At 36.1% G+C, this 20,907-nt stretch overlaps 1 protein-coding gene across 6 annotated transcripts in view; it reads left to right on the forward strand.

Annotated features, from left to right (window-relative positions):
* RGS7 (regulator of G protein signaling 7) overlaps positions 1 to 20,907 on the forward strand; it is a 529,525-nt gene that overhangs the window by 506,200 nt on the left and 2,418 nt on the right. For 4 of the 6 annotated variants that reach the window (XM_060643375.3, XM_060643379.2, XM_060643381.2 and 1 more), the window contains 3 exons: positions 2,554 to 2,643; positions 4,027 to 4,080; positions 4,844 to 4,925. In XM_060643375.3, coding sequence (XP_060499358.1) covers positions 2,554 to 2,643; positions 4,027 to 4,080; positions 4,844 to 4,918 — 219 coding nt within the window. In that variant the 3' untranslated portion in view covers positions 4,919 to 4,925. The remainder of the gene's footprint in view (positions 1 to 2,553; positions 2,644 to 4,026; positions 4,081 to 4,843; positions 4,926 to 20,907) is intronic. The other 2 variants (XM_060643377.3, XM_060643378.3) reach the window with 2 other exon arrangements.

The raw sequence follows: 20,907 nt of genomic DNA on the forward strand, positions 1-20,907 counted from the left end.
TTTAAAAAAAATTTAATGTTTATTTATTTTTGAGAGAGAGAGAGAGAGAGAGAGAGAGAGACAGAGCATGAGCGGGGGAGGGGCAGTGTGAGGGAGACACAGAATCGGAAGCAGGCTACAGGCTCCGAGCTGTCAGCACAAAGCCTGACCCGGGGCTTGAACTCATGAACTGTAAGATCATGACCTGAGTCAAAGTCAGACACTCAACCAACTGAGCCACCCAGGCGCCCCTGTAAATTAAATTGGCTTTTAAATTGGAACATGCATACATCTTAATTTCTTAAACCTCTTCAAAAGAAGAATATTAGTTCTAGAAAGTATCTTGTTTTTCAAATAACAATATTACTAAAATAAAATCTAGAAGATTTTAAAATCTAAAAGACCTTATTTTCACTCCCGGTGGAAAGTACATTTCTCCTGGCTTTGGTCTAAAGAAACGAGCCATCGTATAGAAAACTAACACAGGGGCGCCTGGGTGGCTCAGTGGGTTAAGCGGCCGACTTCGGCTCAGGTCATGATCCCCCGGTCCATGAGTTTGAGCCCTGTGTCGGGCTCTGTGCTGACAGCTCAGAGCCTGGAGCCTGTTTCAGATTCTGTGTCTCCCTCTCTCTCTGCCCCTCCCCTGTTCACGCTCTGTCTCTCTCTGTCTTAAAAATAAATAAACGTTAAAAAAAAAATTAAAAAAAAAAAAAAGAAAACTAACACAGGTGGAGATAGCTAAGCAGACACCCATCTTTGCTTTCCCATGGGCTTCTATGTGGAAATAATTATAGACACATGCAAGAGAGCAGGATGAAAATTATAGTCCTGTTGCTTACTTCTCTGTGGATTTATCTTTCTTTCAGTTCAAGAGAAAATTTCAAGCATTTTTCTAGAGCCAACAATATGTAAAATGTTTGAAATGATCTCCCTGAAGTCTTAAAAAGAACATTTCTTTGTTATCTGTGGCATTAAAAATATTCTTGCTTAATAGGTCTTCAGTAAAATGAAAAGGCATAATTTTCTATAGAAAACATTACCACCTGACCCTGGGCTTCTTTTTCAGTTAAGCTCAGATATTTAACTCCAGTTTTTGATGGGTTTTTTAACCCCATCCTCAAAAATATAGTAATGAAAATTCCTGCCATTTTTTTGAGAAAAGAAACAGTGTAATGGTTAGGAAAGCAGACTCTAGAGCCAAATTGCCTGGGTTCTAGTCAAAGCTCTGTGACCTTCTTCATATTTAAAATGGGTATAATAATGGTTCCCATCCTCACTGAAGTTTTGTGAGGATTAAATTAACTAATACAGGCAATCACTAGAAGTGTGCCTGGTATATATGCAAGTATATCTGAGCACTTACTATGCATACTCCCCTTCTTTGCTAAATATATACCATTCCTTTAAGCCTCACAACAACCCTATTGTACAGAGTGGAAAACTAAGGCTCAGAGAGATGGGATAATTGACCTAAATTTACATGTTTGTAAGTGGCAGGTCTCGAGCAAGATAAGATCTGAAACCTTCAATGCTTGACTCCAAAACAAGACCTCTCTCCACTTTTCCAACAACAAATTCTGATAGGGTCTTGAATGTACCGTGCTTTTGGAGGTGAGCCTTGGGCTAGATATTGAGTGAGAATAACTCCAAATCATAGCCGAGAGGATTTTCTGCTCTACGTGGTAATGGTGTGTTTGAGACTGGGGAAACTGAGTCATTTCCTAAAATATATTTTTTTTCTGCAAACAAAGAGATTGGGACATCCAGGATACTCTCTACATCTAACTGATTTTTCACTAGACTAGAAAGAGGAAGGAGCATTTATGCTCAATTGAACTTCAATAGGCCAGAGCAGAATCTCCCTAGATGGGGCTAACAACTGAATGGGATGAATATATTTTTTTCCTTGACTTCTTTGTCTATCAATATTCATCATCGTAATAGAACATTGTGGACTGATTATAGGTTTAAATTATTAAATATTTACCTAATCTGTCACTGAAGGAGGTTTTTTTTAATGCATACAAATTAGGAGATTTAGCAATTAAATATCACAAAATATTTCTTGGATTTGTGCTCTGGCCCAAAGTGGATGTGGATGACAATTTTTTAATATAATTTGTACCGAAGAGATGATTCATCTGGGCAGTCTGCATCCTCCAAGTAGATAGCTAGTGTGATTACTGAGTCTTGACTTCATATCATTCACTTTTGGCCTGGAGTAATTTTAAGAGATAGTAGATTTATTTATATTCTCAAATGACCTATATAAATCAACAACTTGATTTGAAATAACTTCATGACCTTCCATTAACTGAATTCCATGTTTTTCAAGGACTGGATATGATTTGCCTCCTCTGTAGCTCTCAACCCAGTTTAAATATTGATCATGAATAAAATTATAAATCTGAAGATTCATATGTTCTGTAAACACAAAGTATTCTCATCAACATTATCATTATTAATTTTAGCTGTTTCCAGATTTGTTTTGAACCATACCCTGTATTCTTGACACAGGATTTGATTTTCCCTGAGAAATAATAAAGAAGCGCTTCAACCATTATTTCTTTTTAGGAGCACATTTACAAATTGATGAAAAGTGATTCATACCCACGTTTTATAAGATCCAGTGCCTATCAAGAGCTTCTACAGGCAAAGAAAAAGGTATTGGTTCTTTGTGACCTTTTTCGATCTGGTTCTCAGTTATAATTGTATGGAGTAGTTCCTTCTACTGAGGCCAGGGTATTGGACAAATGGTAAGTGAACACACTCCAAGACCTTCCCCAAACCTTTGTGTTTTATAAGGTCCATCTAAGATGTTTTTGTTTTTGTTTGTTGATTGCTTATTTTCTTTTTTGTTTTGTTTATTTCTGCAGATGTTCATGCTTTACAACGTTTTTTAGAACCTGTTTTCATGTTTCATGTTAGTCTCTTGTATGTCCAGTTTATGGATATAAAAATATAAAAAATTAAAATTAATGAAAAGGAAAGAATAACATCATTAGGTGAAAAACTTGAAGAGGGTTTTCTTTGTCCAGGAAGCTTGAGTGTAAGGTTTTGGCCACATACCCCATAACCAAATATAGACTTATTATTTTCAATGATAGTTGCCAAAATGTAGTTATGTTCGATTCAAAATATTTTAATTTGGCATTTGTCCTGGATTACTTAGTATCCTGATGGTGAACTTTACACACCTAACAAGGTAGCCAAACACATTTTGGAAGAGGTGCAATAGACCTCATTATTCAATTAATGTTTATAATCAATGTAATCATTAAGGCAGGGTATGGAAAATCTGAATATAAAAATTGAACATCATTCATTATTTTTTAATGTTAAAATAGTCCATAGCGTCCTGAAACTTTTGAGATGAAATTATAATTTTGTGTAATTCATGACTGTCATTTAGGCTAATAGGATTTTTTAAAGTCCATTGCCTTTGCCAATAAATACTCTGTACTTGCCCTGTTCAATACAGCAGCCACTAGCCACATGGGGTTGTTTAAATTTAAATTTAAATTAATTAAGAGTACATAAATTCTAGCCAGATTTCATGTACTCAATGGCCCCAGCTTCTGAAATATTGGACAACATAGAATGACATTTCCATCCTTTCAGCAAATTCTATTGGACAGCAATGCTTGACAGAATTGACATAATCAACAGAAATCTAGTCCTAACAGAAAAGTATGAAGAAATTCTGAAGATATTCCACTGATTTTCAAATATGTAGGCTTTGCAAACGTCAGCGTAAAACCTTCATGAATCTACTTCATTTTAGTGTCATTTGATTTTGCTTGAAATCATACCATTTTGTTTGCACAGGAAGAGTTTTGGTGTTAAAAATAGAAGTTCTAATAAAAACAGAGCCTATGTCCTGTGTCTAGCGTCCTTCCTTGGCAGCTTTCCTACCTTCCCTGTGACTTAGAACATGGATTTGGCATTGCCTCCTTTCATCATCCTGTCTCTTTATGCTGTTTTCCTTGCTTTCTTTTTATTTATGTTCCCTATTTCCCTTTGCCACACCCACCCCATTCATGTAAGTCGGAACACTCAATGGATCGCAGAACATCTTTTGAGAAATTTGCACAGAATGTGGTAAGTTTTCTTTTTTTTTTTTTTTCTTTTTTTTTTTTTTGAGGAATTACAAATCATTAAGTCTAATTGGGAAATTTTCCCAATTTCTAGCCCCATCACTCACCTTTCATCCGTTGATGTAACAAAAGTATTGTCTTTATTCAAACTCAGAACTTCTGCTTCCTGCTTATCTTTCTGACCCAGCTCTTTCTAGAGTAAAGATGTCATCCGTAAGAAACCATTTGTGTCAAACTAAGGTTTGGAAAGAAGTGTATATTATGACATATAAAATGAAGAAAGTATTTCTTATGTATTTTTATTTTCATTCCATGTATCCCTTTCTCTCTTAAAGATAGTGCATGCATTTCTACATGCTCTTTCTCTTAGCCCTTCCTAAGGCTTTTTAAAAGTTAAAGAACAATGAGGGTTCTGTGCTTTCTACTTCTGCAGAGAGAAAATGGCCTAATGAGCAGTTTAAAGCCAAAGACTTGGTACGAATGGTGGTTGGTGACAAGATATGCCCACCAAAGACCCACCAGCGTGCCTCTCTTATGCTTTATTTTTTGGGAAGGTGTTGAAAACTGTTGCATAAATCATCCAAGAAACCAGTAGTTTTCCTACCACTGTTTTCTTAGTATCTTGCCATGTGTTTTGGTGATATTTTGGTGATATATTTGTATGTGGGATTCCTTTTTTTTTTTTTTTTGTATTGTGCCAGTGCCTTTGCAACTTTCTGACGTTGTGTAAGCTCAAACTAAAGCCTTCAACACATTTATTTTTATAGGGCAGAAACATCCCTATTTTCCCATGCCATAAAAACTGTACACCAACACTGAGGGCCAGCACTAACCTGTTATGAAAAAGAGGTAGAAAAATCTTGGTTTATACTCAAGTTTGTCTGCATTGTCTGTTGAGTTGTGTGGTTAGCTCCATGCTGCTGTGTGTGTGTGTGTGTTGTGGCTTTTGCTGTGATGGCCAGTTAAGTGGAGTTATGTGTGTTGAAATGTAAGCAAATTGGATTCAACAAAGACGCTGTTTTTGTTTTTAGTTTCCTTCAAATATCTTTGTGGTGGGGAATGTTAATCAGTTCTATTTATGAATTGCCAGTTGTGACTAGGAACAGAGTATTTGAAAGACTTTAAAAAGCTGTATATACTTTGAACAGTCAATGTGATTGCAAAAATTAAAGGGCTGGAAAATGAAGAACTCTAGGAATTAATCACTCTATAAACTTCAAAAAATTTTGGCTGGTTCTGTTGGAATCTCTGACCTTTAAAATAAAATTTTCCTAACCATGCCTCATAAGTCATCATGGGAAGATAAAGACAATATTTTAAAAAAAGCCTCAAGATTTTGCTGGAGAAAGTAGCTGTAGGCTGTTGCACAGTGCTCTGTGCAACATTTAATAATTCTTCCAAATTCATCCTTTGCTAACATGATGCTGAAATAATATTGTTCTAAAGATTGGAATGGAATTTTCTTTGATATGATTAAAAGTTATAACACAACATATGGAAGATGGAAAAGGGAAGCAAAATAGTTGTCTTTCCTCCAACACCATCCCCAATTCTGACCTACTTCTCCAACTTTTAAAATAGTACCACATTGTCACACACTGCAAACTTAAGAAAAGATCAATAGGAAATAAGGGGAAGGCAAGCCTAATCATCTACGCCTTCAGTCAAAATTCATACAAGAAATGACAGTTATATTCCAGACATTGTGCTGTGTCTCAGGAGCGTGTATAAGGTAGATACCTTAATTGCTAAGGAATCTCATGGTATAAACAAGATGTTGTGACGCACAGGAGAAAGATAAACTTTTCTGCTTGGTGTTGGGGTGGGGAGGGAGCACCCACAGGTAATGTGAGAATTCCCAGAAGAAATTACATTTAAGTGGATTTCACTAGGACAAGAAGGACATCCATCCTTTTAAGGAGAAGGGGAGAAAAGGCTGGAATTACTGAAGAAAAAGAGGTTGAGTCACATTCACACATATATACACACAACACACTAATACATTACAGATAATCTTCAGACACAATTGTTTGGGGTTATTTTTTCCATCCAGGAAAACAAAAAGTAATATTTTTCATTGGATATTTTGTTTCAGTAGTACTCTAAAGAAATGGAATAAGGAAATTAGAAAGGCTCTCTGATTTCCTCAGTAGATTACAAACAATTGTATCTATTTTATTACTCGTGAGAAGAAAGTTTCTATCCTGGCAATTATTTATATACAAAAATTAAAATTAATACACTATACAATATTAAATCTTAGGATGGTTAGTTTCTATTTGAAGTTCCCTTTAACTCTTTCTATCCTCATTTCTTTTTTTTCCCCTTGGTTCTGTGTTGCTCCATGTTTGTGATTACTTTTAGGGTCAGCAGGTGTGTTAGGAATCCAATGTACCTACATAATAAATTTAATAGGATATCTTTACAGGATCAATACAATAATTCTAACACAGGATGAAAAATGATTTTATTATTAATCAGGTAGACATAATGAAGGCAATATGGAGTTTAAATAAACATTTTAAAGGAGTCCTGTGTGCAGATTAGTCTGGCAAATACAGGGAGGCTACAGGATAGACAGTATTCAAGAAAGAAACAGAAGAGGGAAAATATAGGTAAACAAGTATGTAGACTATGAAAGGGCCTGGGCAAAGTGAGATAGTAATGACTCCTATTCTTGCCATGTACCAGTCTCTGCACTAGGCACTTTATGTTATATAATTTAATATAATCTAACCCTGCAAGTTAGGTATTATTATACTCATTATGTTACCTATTTTATAAGTGAGAAAACTGAAGGGTCGGAGGAGGTACAAAATTTGCCCAGAATCACATAGTTATTAGGACCTGGCACTGACCCCACATTTATTTTGTTCCCAAATTCTTTCTTTCTCCATTGATCACCTTGCTCCTTCATATACTTCCAACTGATAGAAGATCAGCCACCTGCCACTCCTCTCGAGTCTGAGTCCATTTCCAATTAGTATCTGTTTGTAGAAGTTTATTTACATGTTCTAACACAGTTACTCATAACCTGGCTTATAAAAATGGCATCACTGTTTTGTTTCACACAAGAATCAAAAACGTTTTCCTCGACAGTTCTTCCCAATACCATTAAAACTTCTGTTGGTTGCCGAGACTAATAAACTCTTGCCAGCACCTTACAGAATAAACAGTTAACAGTTGCACAGCATTTTACAATGTTCCAAAGACACTCATTCTTTCTTGCTTGTTTTGTTGTCACTGTTGTTGACATATATGACAATCTGAGGAGGTGGTCGGGCAGGTGTCACCACCCTTTCATAGATGAGCAAATTAAGGAATAGCGAGGATAGATCACTTCACCAGTATCAATCAGTTGTTGAGAATTAAAGCCAAGACTGGAAGCAAAGTTTCCTGACTTTAAATTCACTCCTCTATAGATTACTTATTTTCTTTTCATTTTGCCCAACACTGGAGGGTTAAGAATTAAATTTGTGTAATACCTTCACCTTGCCCTTGTTGTCTCAAGGCATCTCATTTCCTGTGATTTACTTTTTTATTACTTTGTTTTCCTTGCCATCAGATAAGACCTTAAGGGTAAGGTCTTTCAAGGTTTGCTATGTTCTCTCATGCCTTTAAATGTTATTCTTACTACGTAGGCGTCATTCCCTTTGACAAAGTTCATGTGCTGTGCTAATTCTAACAGCTGTTTTCTTCCTCCATCACCATCACCAAATCTGACACCATTTCTCCAACCACTAAAGTCTCATGGCATCTGTCTGCCACACAAATCACAAGGAGAATGGATAGGAAATAAGGGGGGAGGGGTGGGAAACTGGGTAAGAGGATTGATCGTCCACACCTTCAACCACAACTCATATATCAAGTTCTGACTGTACTGCTTACCTCCTCTCCTTAGTTTGTGTGAAGGGGAAATTAAATCAGCCTGGCTCTGGGCTATAAAAGGAGAAATGAGAAATAGAGAATGTTCATGTTGAGCTCCCAGGAACTTGCCTAATCTAACCTCTTTTGGGGAGAAAGTTTACTCTATCTCAATGAAGCCCAGTGTCTGCAGAGCCTTTAAAAGAATTGGCAGAAGGGGAGCCTGAGTGGCTTAGTTGGTTAAGTGTCCAACTTCAGCTCAGGTCATGATCTCATGGTTTGTGAGTTCGAGCCCCACATCAGGCTCTGTGCTGACAGCTCAGAGCCTGGAGCCTGCTTCAGATTCTGTGTCTCCCTCCCTCTCTATCTGCTCCTCTCTCTCTCTCTCTCTCTCTCTCTCTCTCTCAAAGCTAATAAATAAAAATTAAGAAAAATTAAAAAAAAAGAATTGACAGAAAGGATATCATGACCATCTTGGCTGTCCCAACCCTGTGGCCCCAGTACTTATGCTAGTGCATTAGGCTTGGAAGGCATGCTCTGGAGATGGTCATAAATTACCAGAAGTTGTGAAAACTCTGTGAGAGAATTTTAACAAAAGCATTGAGTTGACTCTGAAATCAGTTAATCTTTTGGGATCAAATCTTTATGTAACACTATAATTGATTGGTATGCATACTAATAAGAACAAATGTAAATAAAATCCTGTAATTTCCTTGGAGTGTTAATAAGTGAGAAAGATAGAATACTTAGTTCTTTTAGAATGTTCTTTTTGTTTACATCTAATTAAATTTTTTACCTAAGCTCATTATGGAGATGCTGGTTAACACACCTCATGTAAATTTAATATATGCAACAAATGAGGTAAAAGAGCCCAGACCTGAAAGCTTGACATGTTAATATTTACATTTGAAACCTAATCCATGCTTTCATGCCATATGAATTTTTAGAAACTGCTGAACCCCTCCTTCTTTACCTATAATCTCTCTAGCCAGGAGTAGCTTTAGTTAGCACTTTGCACAAACATATATAAATGAATATAAGTATTCTTTATATAAATACATAAATAAATGGGGTTATACATTGCATGTGCTTTTGAAACATGCTTTATTTGCTTAAAATGCATCACAAATATCTTCCAGGTCTTTTCATATTCTTCTACATAATTTTACTTATTGTCTACACAAATTTCCTCTGAATAGATATACTTGAAATTTATTTTCCAGTCTTCTATTGATGGATATCTACATTGTTCCTTCTTTCTTTCTTCATATTGTAGATCAAAGTATGATAAATATCTGTCAAGTAAAATATTGTTTTTTTTCTTATGGTCATAAAAATTTTAATTGCTTGGTTAAATGGGATGCAAAGTTATAAAAGATGTTTATTTATTTATTTTTCCTCCTCTCTTATCTTTATATTTTCCCTAACACGAGAGCACACACTAGATGAAAAAATAACTGGTTGAAGAAGGCAGGAATCATACTTTGTATTCTTAATTTCAAAACTACTGTGTTACACATTAATAAAAAATTGGTTACTATTTGGTCCTCAATCTATGAAGAATTGTAGTCACATTCTGGGAGTCTTTCACTGTTTTTTTTAAGACAGTGTCAAAGGCTCTAGGGATTGTTTCTAGTTAAATGATTTTTAACTTGGTTTTTCATCAAATGTGAAATCCAGCATAAAATCTTCTCCACATACCCTAATAACTGCCAAGATTATACATTGAGACCATTCAGTCAATTCAGTATAATCCTATGAATAATACAGATTCCGGGCTTGGGAAACACAGCCCCAGACTAGCTGTGGGGCAATGCCAGGAGTTGGGCAGTGCAGTGTGAAATCTATTCATGTGGACCTCCCAACTGCCCATTGGACTGGACATTGGTTCCATTTAGGATTAAGCCCTGGCACTTCTGGTCGAGTGCTCTAGATTTTCCTTTGGGCTTACAGGTACCTTAAGTGTAGATAAACTTTGTTAGAAAGGATCCTGTATAAACTTGTCACTTATTCAGATTTGTTCACTATGAGTAATTCCAATAGAGAAAAATGACCTGGTAATCTAAGATCCACTCATACACTACATTTTTATCATTGTTTTTATATACTGTTTTACTAGTTCTGGATTATTCATTCACTTGGTATACATTAAGTTTTGACTATCCTATAGCCTGTCTTTGCTTTCATTTCCCTTGATACCAATTTCTACCACAATGTAGTAAAGACAAACCTTAGAGTATTCAGAATGGTCCTTCTCCAGATTGTGTTTTTACTAATGAAGTTGCATTACAGCAAAGGCTTCAAGGACTTAGTGAGACCCTTGATTTACATAAGCATCCCTCATAATGAAGCAGATTCTGCTTCAGATAAACATCCATCACGATATACCATAGATTAGGGAAGGTTTTTATTTATTTTATATCTGTACACCTGTGAATGCATACTAATGCATACTAATCTGAAGGAGAACTTTGTGCATATTCTTTTCTGGTAGAGATTCTTTGCTTGAGATTACAGGTATATTCATAGAGATCTCTATGTTAGAAAATTCCTAGAGCATCTTAGGTAAATATAATTTATAAACTGGTTGTTGGGGTTTCCCACCATAGATATTACCAGTAAATACCTAAAATCTATCTGCTAAAGGATGAAACATTTTCTCCTCTTTCTTCTCTTCTGGACCTGAAACTATCTCATTTATCATTTTGTTGTTGGCATATATGGCTATCTATCTTGTTTTACTGAAACTGTTTGTGGTGATAACTTGCCTAAGAAAGCAATTTCAGGTTCCCTGCAGCATGTGGTAAATTGATTGGTGTGAAATGTAGCTGATTTCATTTGGACAGCATATCTTTATGTTCCCCTAGTAACATCATTAGTTCTTAAATTGCCACTCAAGTTTTATAAGCTGTGGATTGTACGGTGGTTTTGGTCAGGGAGCATCCAATGCAACCCTGGGGGTTCCCAAGGAATGTTTTTTTTTTTTTTAATATGTATTTTTAATGTTTATCTTTGAGAGGGAGAGAGAGCATACGCATGGGAGGGGCATAGAAAGAGGGAGACACAGAACCTGAAGCAGTCTCCAGGCTCTGAGCTGTCAGCACAGAGCCCGATGAAGGGCTTGAACTCACAAACCATGAGATCGTGACCTAAGCTGAAGTTGGATGGTTAACAGACTAAGCTACCCAGGTGCCCCCTAAGGAATGGTTTGAGGCTGCTGAGTAGACAGTCCCCAGTGGGAAACTACCCCATTCCTAGTACATATCCCAGAGGCAGAAGTTTAATAGCATTTCCCAAAGTACTGTTCTAATATACGGGAAGCCTTGGGTTAACACCAGTAGTTACAAGGTCCCAGTTTCCTGTTTAATTGGAAACCACCCTGGCGGCTCTGCATAACAAGTTTATAACCCAATAGTACTCATGTATCCAAGCACTATTGGATTCTTTTATCCAACAGCAACAGCAACAAAAACAGTAATTGACCACCTGCTGGGGGTCAGACACTTTGCTCCCTATCTTAGAGTACATAGATAATAAGAAATAGCTACAACTGTTAGGAAGCTTACAGTTTTATAACAACAGATATTAACAGAAGTAACTACTTTTGGGATGCCACTAATGTGTACCTAAGTTGGTTCATTCTTCTCAGGAAAGTTAACTGTTCAATGAACAGAACGAAATTCCTACTAGCTTCCCACTAGCTTACTTCATATAAATCATGCTTAAAGCAGCACAGAGTAGGCAGGGAGAAGAGTTAAGTAAGGCCTAAGCAAGAGACCTGCCTACTGGATAGTTGGGGGAGCTGGCCCTGAAGGAGAGAGAACAAAAGTAGAACTGGAAAAAGTGTCTGAGCACTTGATAAATGCAGCTGTGTCACAGGCAGGGACTGCCATGAAGTCTCCAGTTAGAGGAGCATAGTACAAAAGAAGGTCATCAAGGAGACACCTTGTACTCTGGATCCACACACTAAGCCATCTTCATCTCTGCTGAAGATGTGGGTGGAGGGCAAGTTAGGAGAACCTAGAGACAGGAGGACATGTTTGCAGGATTAGCAGCTACTATATTAATCCACACCTGAAGATAACAAGAACTGGGCCAGTAAAATAGAAAAAGTATAGGTGGGAGTGTAGAACTTTTAACACCAGTAAGTTTACATATAGGCTAAAACATTTTGAACCAAGTTTGTTGGAAGAGTTGATAGAAAAATAAACTTCAAACTATCAACTAGGAATTGTAAAAGTTACATAAGAGGTAATTTTACATTATCACTTTGATTTTATTTGAAGATATGTAAAATTGAAAATTACTCAACTATATCTGAATCTTACATCAAGTCGCAGAATTTAGCTGAGTAACGCAAGAGAATATGGAATGTTCCAGTGTGCTTACGTACTCAGCCTTACAATGTTTGGCAAAGGAGGTGCAGATAATCAACTGAATCTCTGTATCAGTCTCAATTACCTCATTGAGTTAAATAGAATTTAAGAGAATTACATAGAGTTAAATACAAGTTCATCAATGGTCTAAAGGCAGCATGTTTACATATTCTTTTCAGAAATTTGTTTTATGTAGCTAGGAAAATAAAAACGGAGCTTAACTTGATAAGGATTGGTTTTGTTATGATGTCTAAATTTAATTTCCGCTAAAAGTAGATTCATAGGTTAATTATTTCTAGATATGAGGTCTTACTAGGCAACCCTATATCATCACCAAGCCATCTATTTCTCATTTTTTCTTACCCATTCTAAAGCCACATGTACCATTGCTATGTACTCATCAGCACCATTTTTATACTGATGACCAGCCATGCTGGTCAAAAAAAAAAAAAAAAAAAAGATTTTTACTTTTCTATAACTTTTGCTAGGACTTCAAGGCAATACAACTAAAATAGGCAATTTAAAATTAAAAAATAGACATCTTTATATAAATTGCATACGTTTATTGACCTAGATATGTTATGTTCAATCCTACAGTCACCCTGTTACATTTTCTTAGGCACCTCCAGATACCCTCCAGCAAGCCCAGACTGGGAAAAATCCCATATCTCCTGCATTATGCGTCACATTTTGATGGCTGTTTTTTTTTTCGTTGTTGTTTTTAAGTGGCTTGGATCTACGAGTAATAAGAGCAAACATTGGACAACTCCAAATACAATCCTTATACCTATAATTTCAACCAGAAAAGACCATTATTAAGATAGACTTGTGGTATTGAAAATTTAAAACACCATTTCTAAACTCTACTGACTATTGTTTCTGGAAAAGAAAATTTCTGCTATTATTTTTATTTTTATTTTTATTTTGGTTTGTGAAGTCATTTTGATTTACTCGCTTTGATATTAAAGATTTTTTTCCCTTCTATTTCATCAGGAACAGAAAAATTACCCAGTAGACATGGCTGAATCACAAAAGGGGATAACAAACACCTATTATCAAGGGTATTCACTTGACACATGCTTATTAATATCTAAGAGGAACATATTTCTCATAAAACTAGTAAAAGATATTGGGAAGTCTTTAACTTTTCTAATTATAAAAGTTAAGTCCTCAAGGTACTTTGAGGAGATACTGAATTTTTTAAGCCTCTGAATTGAAAAGGAATTTAGAGGCTTCAATTTCCCCAGGTTCAGTGGCCAGCACATTGCATCAATCTCTTCTGTGGGTGCAGTCACAAGTAGGCATCTAGCATTCCCTGGCTCGTAAGTTCCAGAGATGTGGTACTCTTGGAGGGCACAGGAAGTCCATGCCACATATTAGAAGTTCATTTCTTATTTTCAGCATAATCTACTTTTCTGTAGCTTCCATGCAATCTCCCTAGTTCTGTCTCTGGAACGGGACAGAATAAAATAAACATTTATCTAGATCTTGACAGCTGTCAAATTTCTTGAAGGCGTGATTACATAAACTCCTTTCAAATGTTCTTTTTATTTTCTTTAGCTAAAATCTCAAATTTGCTGTTTTTCTGTGCAGTTCAACTACCCATATCCCATAATCTCAAAATCACTGGGGCTTGGAAAATACAGATTTCATTACCTCATACAAGATAAACTGAGTCAGAGGCCTTCTCTCTCTCTCTCTCTCTCTCTCTCCTTTTGCCCCTCTGCCCCCATTTACATTTTGTTACAAACATGTCAGAACAATAACATTTAAGAACTGTTATCTAGGTAGAAGCAGTCCTACCTGACCTCTTCTTACCAGAGATCCATGGTTCTCATATTTGGCTGCAGCAGAAACACCTGAGACAGATTGCTAAATCTCGCCTCTCATAAGGTCTGATTAGCAGTTTTCTGCTGAGATCCAAGAATTTTCATTTTTAATTAAGTCTTAAGTGATACTGCTCCTATTGGCTTTGAGACCACGCTCTGAAAACCACTGCTCTAGACTAATGGACGCTCTCTCCCAACTGGTAGATGCCAAGGGCACAACAAATGTCACAGCTAAGAGGCAACCCTCCAGTTGTGCCCACAGAGTTCGGCAACTACCAGTTGAATTATGTGGTTAACAGTCAATTATGTTTGTTGCCATGTTCATTTTATCATATCTGAATTGATACTAATTACATAACTAAATATACCAGCTTCTGAAATTTGAGTATGAAAAGGAAAGATGTTTCTATGAAAACTAAGCTGGATACTTAATGGGACTCAATATAGTAAAGATGCCTTAAATTGCTATTAAATTCAATCTGAGTAAGACTTGCATCATAAAAATGTATTTCTAATGTTTTCTCATGTAATAGTCTCATGTTCTTTCATCATCTTGTTTGCTTACCTCAAACATTTGCTCCAGTCAGCAGTCCTCCAAAATGGTAACTGAATACAGTACTAGAGACATAACCTAACCAGCACAGATTGGGGATATTGTCTTCCCAATAGGAAAAAAAAAAATAGAGGGTCACCTGAGTGGCTTAGTCAGTTAAACATCTGACTCTTGATTTCAGCTTAGGTCATGGTCTCACGGTTGGTGAGATCAAGCCCCACACTGGACTCCATGCTGACAGCACAGAACCTGATTGGGAGTCTCTCCTCTCTCTCTCTCTCTCTCTCTCTCTCTCTCTCTCCCTGTGCCCCTCCCCCATGCACACATGTGCATGCATGCTCTCTCTGACTCTCAAAATAAATAAACTTTAAAATAAAAACAGAAAAGAAAAAGAAAGAAGAAAGAAGAAAAACCTGACATGTAACTTACAAACCAGCCTGAAAACTGCACCAGCTTCCCTCCCCTCCCCCTGGTTCCCAATCACCACAGCCATGTCAAAATGTAGAGTCATTTGGGGCTTAAACTTAAAAAAAAAATTCTCATCAGTTCAGAGTACGTCTCCTCAATCTTGCTAGGTTTTTGGTGAGTGGTTTATTTTAATCTAAATTTGGCTTTGTATCCTTCTTTTCATTAAACTTTATCTTGTAAGTTATAGCTTTATATAAGTTTTTAAAGTATCTCTTAGTTACCCAGCCTTTTAACCAAGATTACCAAGTTTGCATATGCATATATTTTATCAGAACTACATCAGTTTAATGGTGAAAATAACTGTTTAAAAGACCATAGAGAACAGAGAGGAAGACAGAGTTCCACTACTCCAATAATTAGCACACCTTGAAGATAGTGTTTTGTTTAATTACAAACTTCATTGACCCTTCTGTATCTTGGCCACAGAGATACCACAAAAGACTGCTACATGACTTACTCCACAAACCTTTGTTAAAGCAACCAAACTCCTATCCTCAAGTCTGCTAAACCCTTTTTATTTATTATTATTATTTTTTAATGTTTATTTATTTATTTATTTTTAAATATATGAAATTTATTGTCAAATTGGTTTCCATACAATATTTATTTTTGAGAGACAGTGAGAGAGAGAGCACACACACAAGCGGGGGAGGGGCTGAGACAGAAAGAGTCACAGAATCTGAAGCAGGATCCAGGCTGTCAGCACGGAGCCCAATGCAGGGCTCGAACTCACAGACCGCGAGATCATGACCCGAGCCGAAGTCGGCCGCCCAACCGACTGAGCCACCCAGGCGCCCCAGACTTGAACAGTTTTAAAAGAATACAAATAATCAATAAATATGACAAAACAGAAAGAAAATCTATCTTCATTAATAGTCAAGTAAAATTTTAAAAACAACAAAATAACCTTTTCCTCCAAATAGGTTATTTTTTTAAATGATAATATCTAGTGGGGTTGCCTGGGTGGCTCAGTCAGTTAAGGGACCAACTTCTGCTCAGGTGATGATCTCATGGTCCTTGAGTTGAAGCCCCACGTCAGGCTCTGTGCTGACAACTCAGAGCCTGGAGCCTGCTTTGGATTCTGTGTTTCCCTCTCTTCACCCCTCCCCTGATCATGCTCTGTCTCTCTCTCTCAAAAATAAATAAACATAAAAAAATTTTTTTAAATTCTAAAATGATAATATCTAGTGTTAGAAAGGGAGTTAAGTAGGGGCGCCTGGGTGGCGCAGTCGGTTAAGCGTCCGACTTCAGCCAGGTCACGATCTCGCGGTCCGTGAGTTCGAGCCCCGCGTCAGGCTCTGGGCTGATGGCTCGGAGCCTGGAGCCTGTTTCTGATTCTGTGTCTCCCTCTCTCTCTGCCCCTCCCCCGTTCATGCTCTGTCTCTCTCTGTCCCAAAAATAAAAAATAAAAAAAAAGAAAGGGAGTAAGTAAACCAGTGTTTTCATACACAGTTAATAGGAATACAAATTGCTAAACACTTTTTTTGAACAGAACTTTACAGAATATGTCAAAAGTTTCAAAATTCTTTCACTTTCAATCAGTAATTCAACTTCCAATAATTTAATTCTGAGAAAACCCAGATGTTCACACATATACAAGAATATTCATTGTACCATATAACTGCCAATCAAAAACACAACCTTAATGTACAACAATTGTGAATTTCTTACATACATTAAGGTATATCTACCTAATGGAATATTATACAACTATTGAAAATTATATTTCAGAACAGTGGCTTTCATCTTTTTTTGTATTGTCACCCACATTTGACATAATAATTAATATGTGTTTGTGTGTGTGTGTATTGTATTACTGTATAATCTGCTTGTGTGTGTTTATATGTGTGTAGAACTAAAATAATATTTCAGAAACAGTACATCCCCTTATGATGTGTGATGCACTTTGATACATGCTGATATTAAATTTTTTTCTTAATGTTGGTAGCATCTCTCTAAATTGATTTCCTTTTTCACTAATGCAATGAATTTGAAATTATTTTACAAAAAAAAACATATGTAACATGAATAATATGTATGTTACTCATAATAAGCCAATGCTATGCGCAAAATGGCTTGTAAATTTCAGTTTTTTGTAAAAACATAAAATTAAAAAAATTCATACAACATAGAAGGATATATTAGTATGTAAATAACTGTATTTAAGTAATGTTTGTTTCTTATTTATATTTTTCTATGTTTCCCTCATTTTTCTAATGGATATATACCACTTTTATTTTAGGAAAATATTTTAAACTAAGAAAATGAAAGTATTTGGTGTTACTTGTTCTTTCTCAATATGCACAGGAAGCTAGTAATCTACACTTAAATGTAAATGTGTTCACAAACCCTCTCTTTTTAGTATAATGATAGAATTTTTTCCAGTGCTCAACATCACATATACCATCCCCCAAACTAGCTACCGAGTCCTTCTTTTCCTTCCTTCCTTCTTTTCTTCCTTCCTCTCAACAATTTGATTACATCTTTAACTTTTTTAAAGTTAAATTTTTAACTTTCTAGGAACTGACACTCCCCATAGTTTTGCTAAAATTATTCACATGTTCAGTAAACTCACCTGCAAGTTTACCCAGGAGAATTGGTTTCATTTTAAGCAGGGAAGAGCTTTCCAAACACGTAGTCTAGCTTCAATTCCTTCTTATACCTTTTCAATTAATTTCCTTGATAGGAGCACCCAGGGCAAAATAAGAGTTAAAAAGACCCAGATTCTGTCATTTAATTAGTCAAGATTTAGGGTATGACTAGAGTGTTTCCCATTTTTCACTCTACTGTGCCTCTCCTCCCCCAAGTCAAAATTTACTTAGCCCAAGACATTTGAATCTCATTTCCCTGGTTTCAGGAAGTTTAGTCTTAAAATATGACTTCAGCCAAGGATCTCAACTCATGCAAAGAATCAAGTATGTATTTGAGGACTTCTATAATGTTAATGTTGTTTAACAGCTATTGATTTTTTCACCAAACCAATCGACTTAATGAATTATACAAAACGGCTTGTAAATACACTAGCTCTGATTCTATGGGCAAGAAAGCCAAGAGAGGGAATCAGCAGAGCAGTTTAGGGGGCCAGTTAGAAGAGTCTAGCAAAGACATTGATAAGGTTGTCTTTGAAGAGTGGATAAGATCTGAACAGGTAGATGCAAGGATAGTGGCCCAAGCTGATAGAGATAAAATGAACCATATTGTGGAGTGATGATAGGCAGTTTGAAAGGCCAGGGTAGCCATGTTATGAAGTATTTGGGAATTCAGGCAAAGACATTTGTACTTCTAAGTGAAACAAGGGCATTTTTCAACATGAGAGTAAAAAACCAAACAGCATCCTTGAGTTCAGTGTTTCTAATTGCACACCCCGTCTCTGGCCCAGCAGTATCACATCATCACCAAGCAGTCAGCTCCTTATCACATAGGGGTGGGGCTGGCCTCTGTGAGACAACTGGGTCACATACACCAACAGGCACTCAATGGCAAGACTTGCATTTTCTTGTTCTCAATCCCTCAATATGACCTCTGGAGCCTACAAGACATTCTAGAATGTACTCCAGGGTCTAGAGCAACACTTAGGAGACAGTAGGATGCAATGACAGGAAACATACAAGTTGGAATGGTAAAGGAATGCGTGAGTTAAGAGGTTAACTATTTTTTTAATCCAAAAGATGCTAATAATCCTCTACTTTTCTCTTTAAGCTCTTTCATGGCTGTCTTCTAAACATCTATCCCTTCATTTCTCCTTGGTCTGTTGAGTGTCCTATCGACTGAGAAAGACTGCTGTGTGTTTTTACAACAGTAATAAAACAAGTGGCTTAGTCACCCAAGCATATGTAGCTTCTCTGCACTCCCTTTATGGATTAGTGTCTGCAGGAAAGGAGTATGGAGAGTTACCTCCATCTCCATAGTGTCTCAGGCTCTCAGAGTAGAATTAAGAGCCTGGCTTTCGTATTCATGTCTACTGATTCACAGTTCCTTATTGTCAACTTTGTGTTACTACTTTGAGACCAAGAAAGATTTTTAAAATCATGTAAAATTCTTAAATATTGTTAGTTACTTTAGAAGAGCTAAGAACAAACACATAGGTTGCTTGTTTTGTTTTGGGGTGTGGGGCATATTTTCCTAACTATAACAAAATCTCTACGCAGCATTTAAGATAAGGAGGGATTGATTTGATGGTGGTGAGGTTTTACTGTGAGACACCAGAAAACTCTCCTTGTTTATGTGAATTTTTGTGACAACTATATTGTTTGTAGATTAGGTAGATACAGTATTCACCTAGATGCCAGCAAAATCTGAGGTGTATTTTGTCCTGAAACTGATTATGTGCTTCTTTTTTTTTTTTCCCCACTAACTAAATATTACAAAATCTCATAGGATTTTGAATTTTTGTTTTGTTTTGTTCTGAGTTTCTGTCTTTGTCTTTCCTATGGATTGCTGTTTCCAATGTAATCCTTATTCTTTAGAATCTTATCAGAAAGGGATAAGTGACACAACACATATGTAGTCATTTGGTTTAAAATAAATGTTATTCATACAGAATTCAATTGTAAGCAATTTGGTAAAAATTGCAATTGTTTAGGGTTTTTTAGCCCTCAGTTCCCAGTATTAAGATTTTAGAACTTAGTTATAAAAATTTCTCAGATTCTTCAACTTGAAAAAATTATGAAAAGATAATTGGCAAGGGCTGATTACATACAGCCTCCAAGGAACTGCACTGGAAAGGATTTTTACAAAACAGCAGATGCATAAATACATCCTTTCTTACCTACAAGAAAGGATCAGTGTTATTTTTAATTTAAGTTTTCCAATAGAATGATTAACTATATTTCCTTCTGCACTAGAATAGTGCCTATCTTTTTTTTTTTTCCAGTGTGTGAACAAGGCAGGATTTGAACAGGGTTTACCAACAGATTCAAATCAGATCTTCAAATCTGCATGACTCCTTGCATACCCATGTTGTTTACTTTGACCCCAGACTGGGGAATTTAATTTTTTTTTTTAATGTTGTACCCAGATTTGCCTTTTAGTTGTCTCAGTGCACAAAATGAATATCCTTATTACATTAAGTTCATATCAAACAAAGTGTTTCATCATGTGATTGTTTCCCATTTCTGTTCATCTGTTTTGCTATTATCACAAACTTCCAGATTGACTGTAGGCCTGTACTTTTCTATGGGGCTCCATGAATGAGTGTTTTGTAATGATCTCCTAGGACAATAGCCTTTCAAGCTAATGTCGTACCTCACTCCCTTTTTAGTGAAGCCCATACCATCCCAAGTACTAAGAGCTTCAAGGATGTTTCAAAAATCTGGAGAAAGAGAGCCATGTTAATATTTATTAGATTTTTTCAAAGATAACCGTAGTTTTCATAGTCCAAATAAAAAATGATTCTATGAGTTCCAAATGAATTTCTTTCAGTGTTACTATTTCATTCTTCTTCCCAGTAGCTTTTAACAAATCGCACTAATCAGTAGTTTGAAAAGTAACAATTTTACATTAGCATCTTTCCCCTCCTCTACTGCCGTGCAAGCATTCAGTCTTATGCCTCAATAAATATGACATTTTCTTCATCCCACAAATGACATTAGAGATAGTAAGCAGTTTTTAAAAATATATTGTTCAGCCTCAGAATATATATATATATATATATATATATATATATATATATATACACGTATATATATATATAAACTCATGTACACACTTATAGTAACAGCACAAGGATTGAATATAGTAGT

Source organism: Panthera onca, chromosome F1, assembly GCF_046562875.1.
Source record: "Panthera onca isolate mPanOnc1 chromosome F1, mPanOnc1 haplotype 2, whole genome shotgun sequence".
In the NCBI taxonomy this organism is placed as follows: Eukaryota; Metazoa; Chordata; class Mammalia; order Carnivora; family Felidae; genus Panthera; species Panthera onca.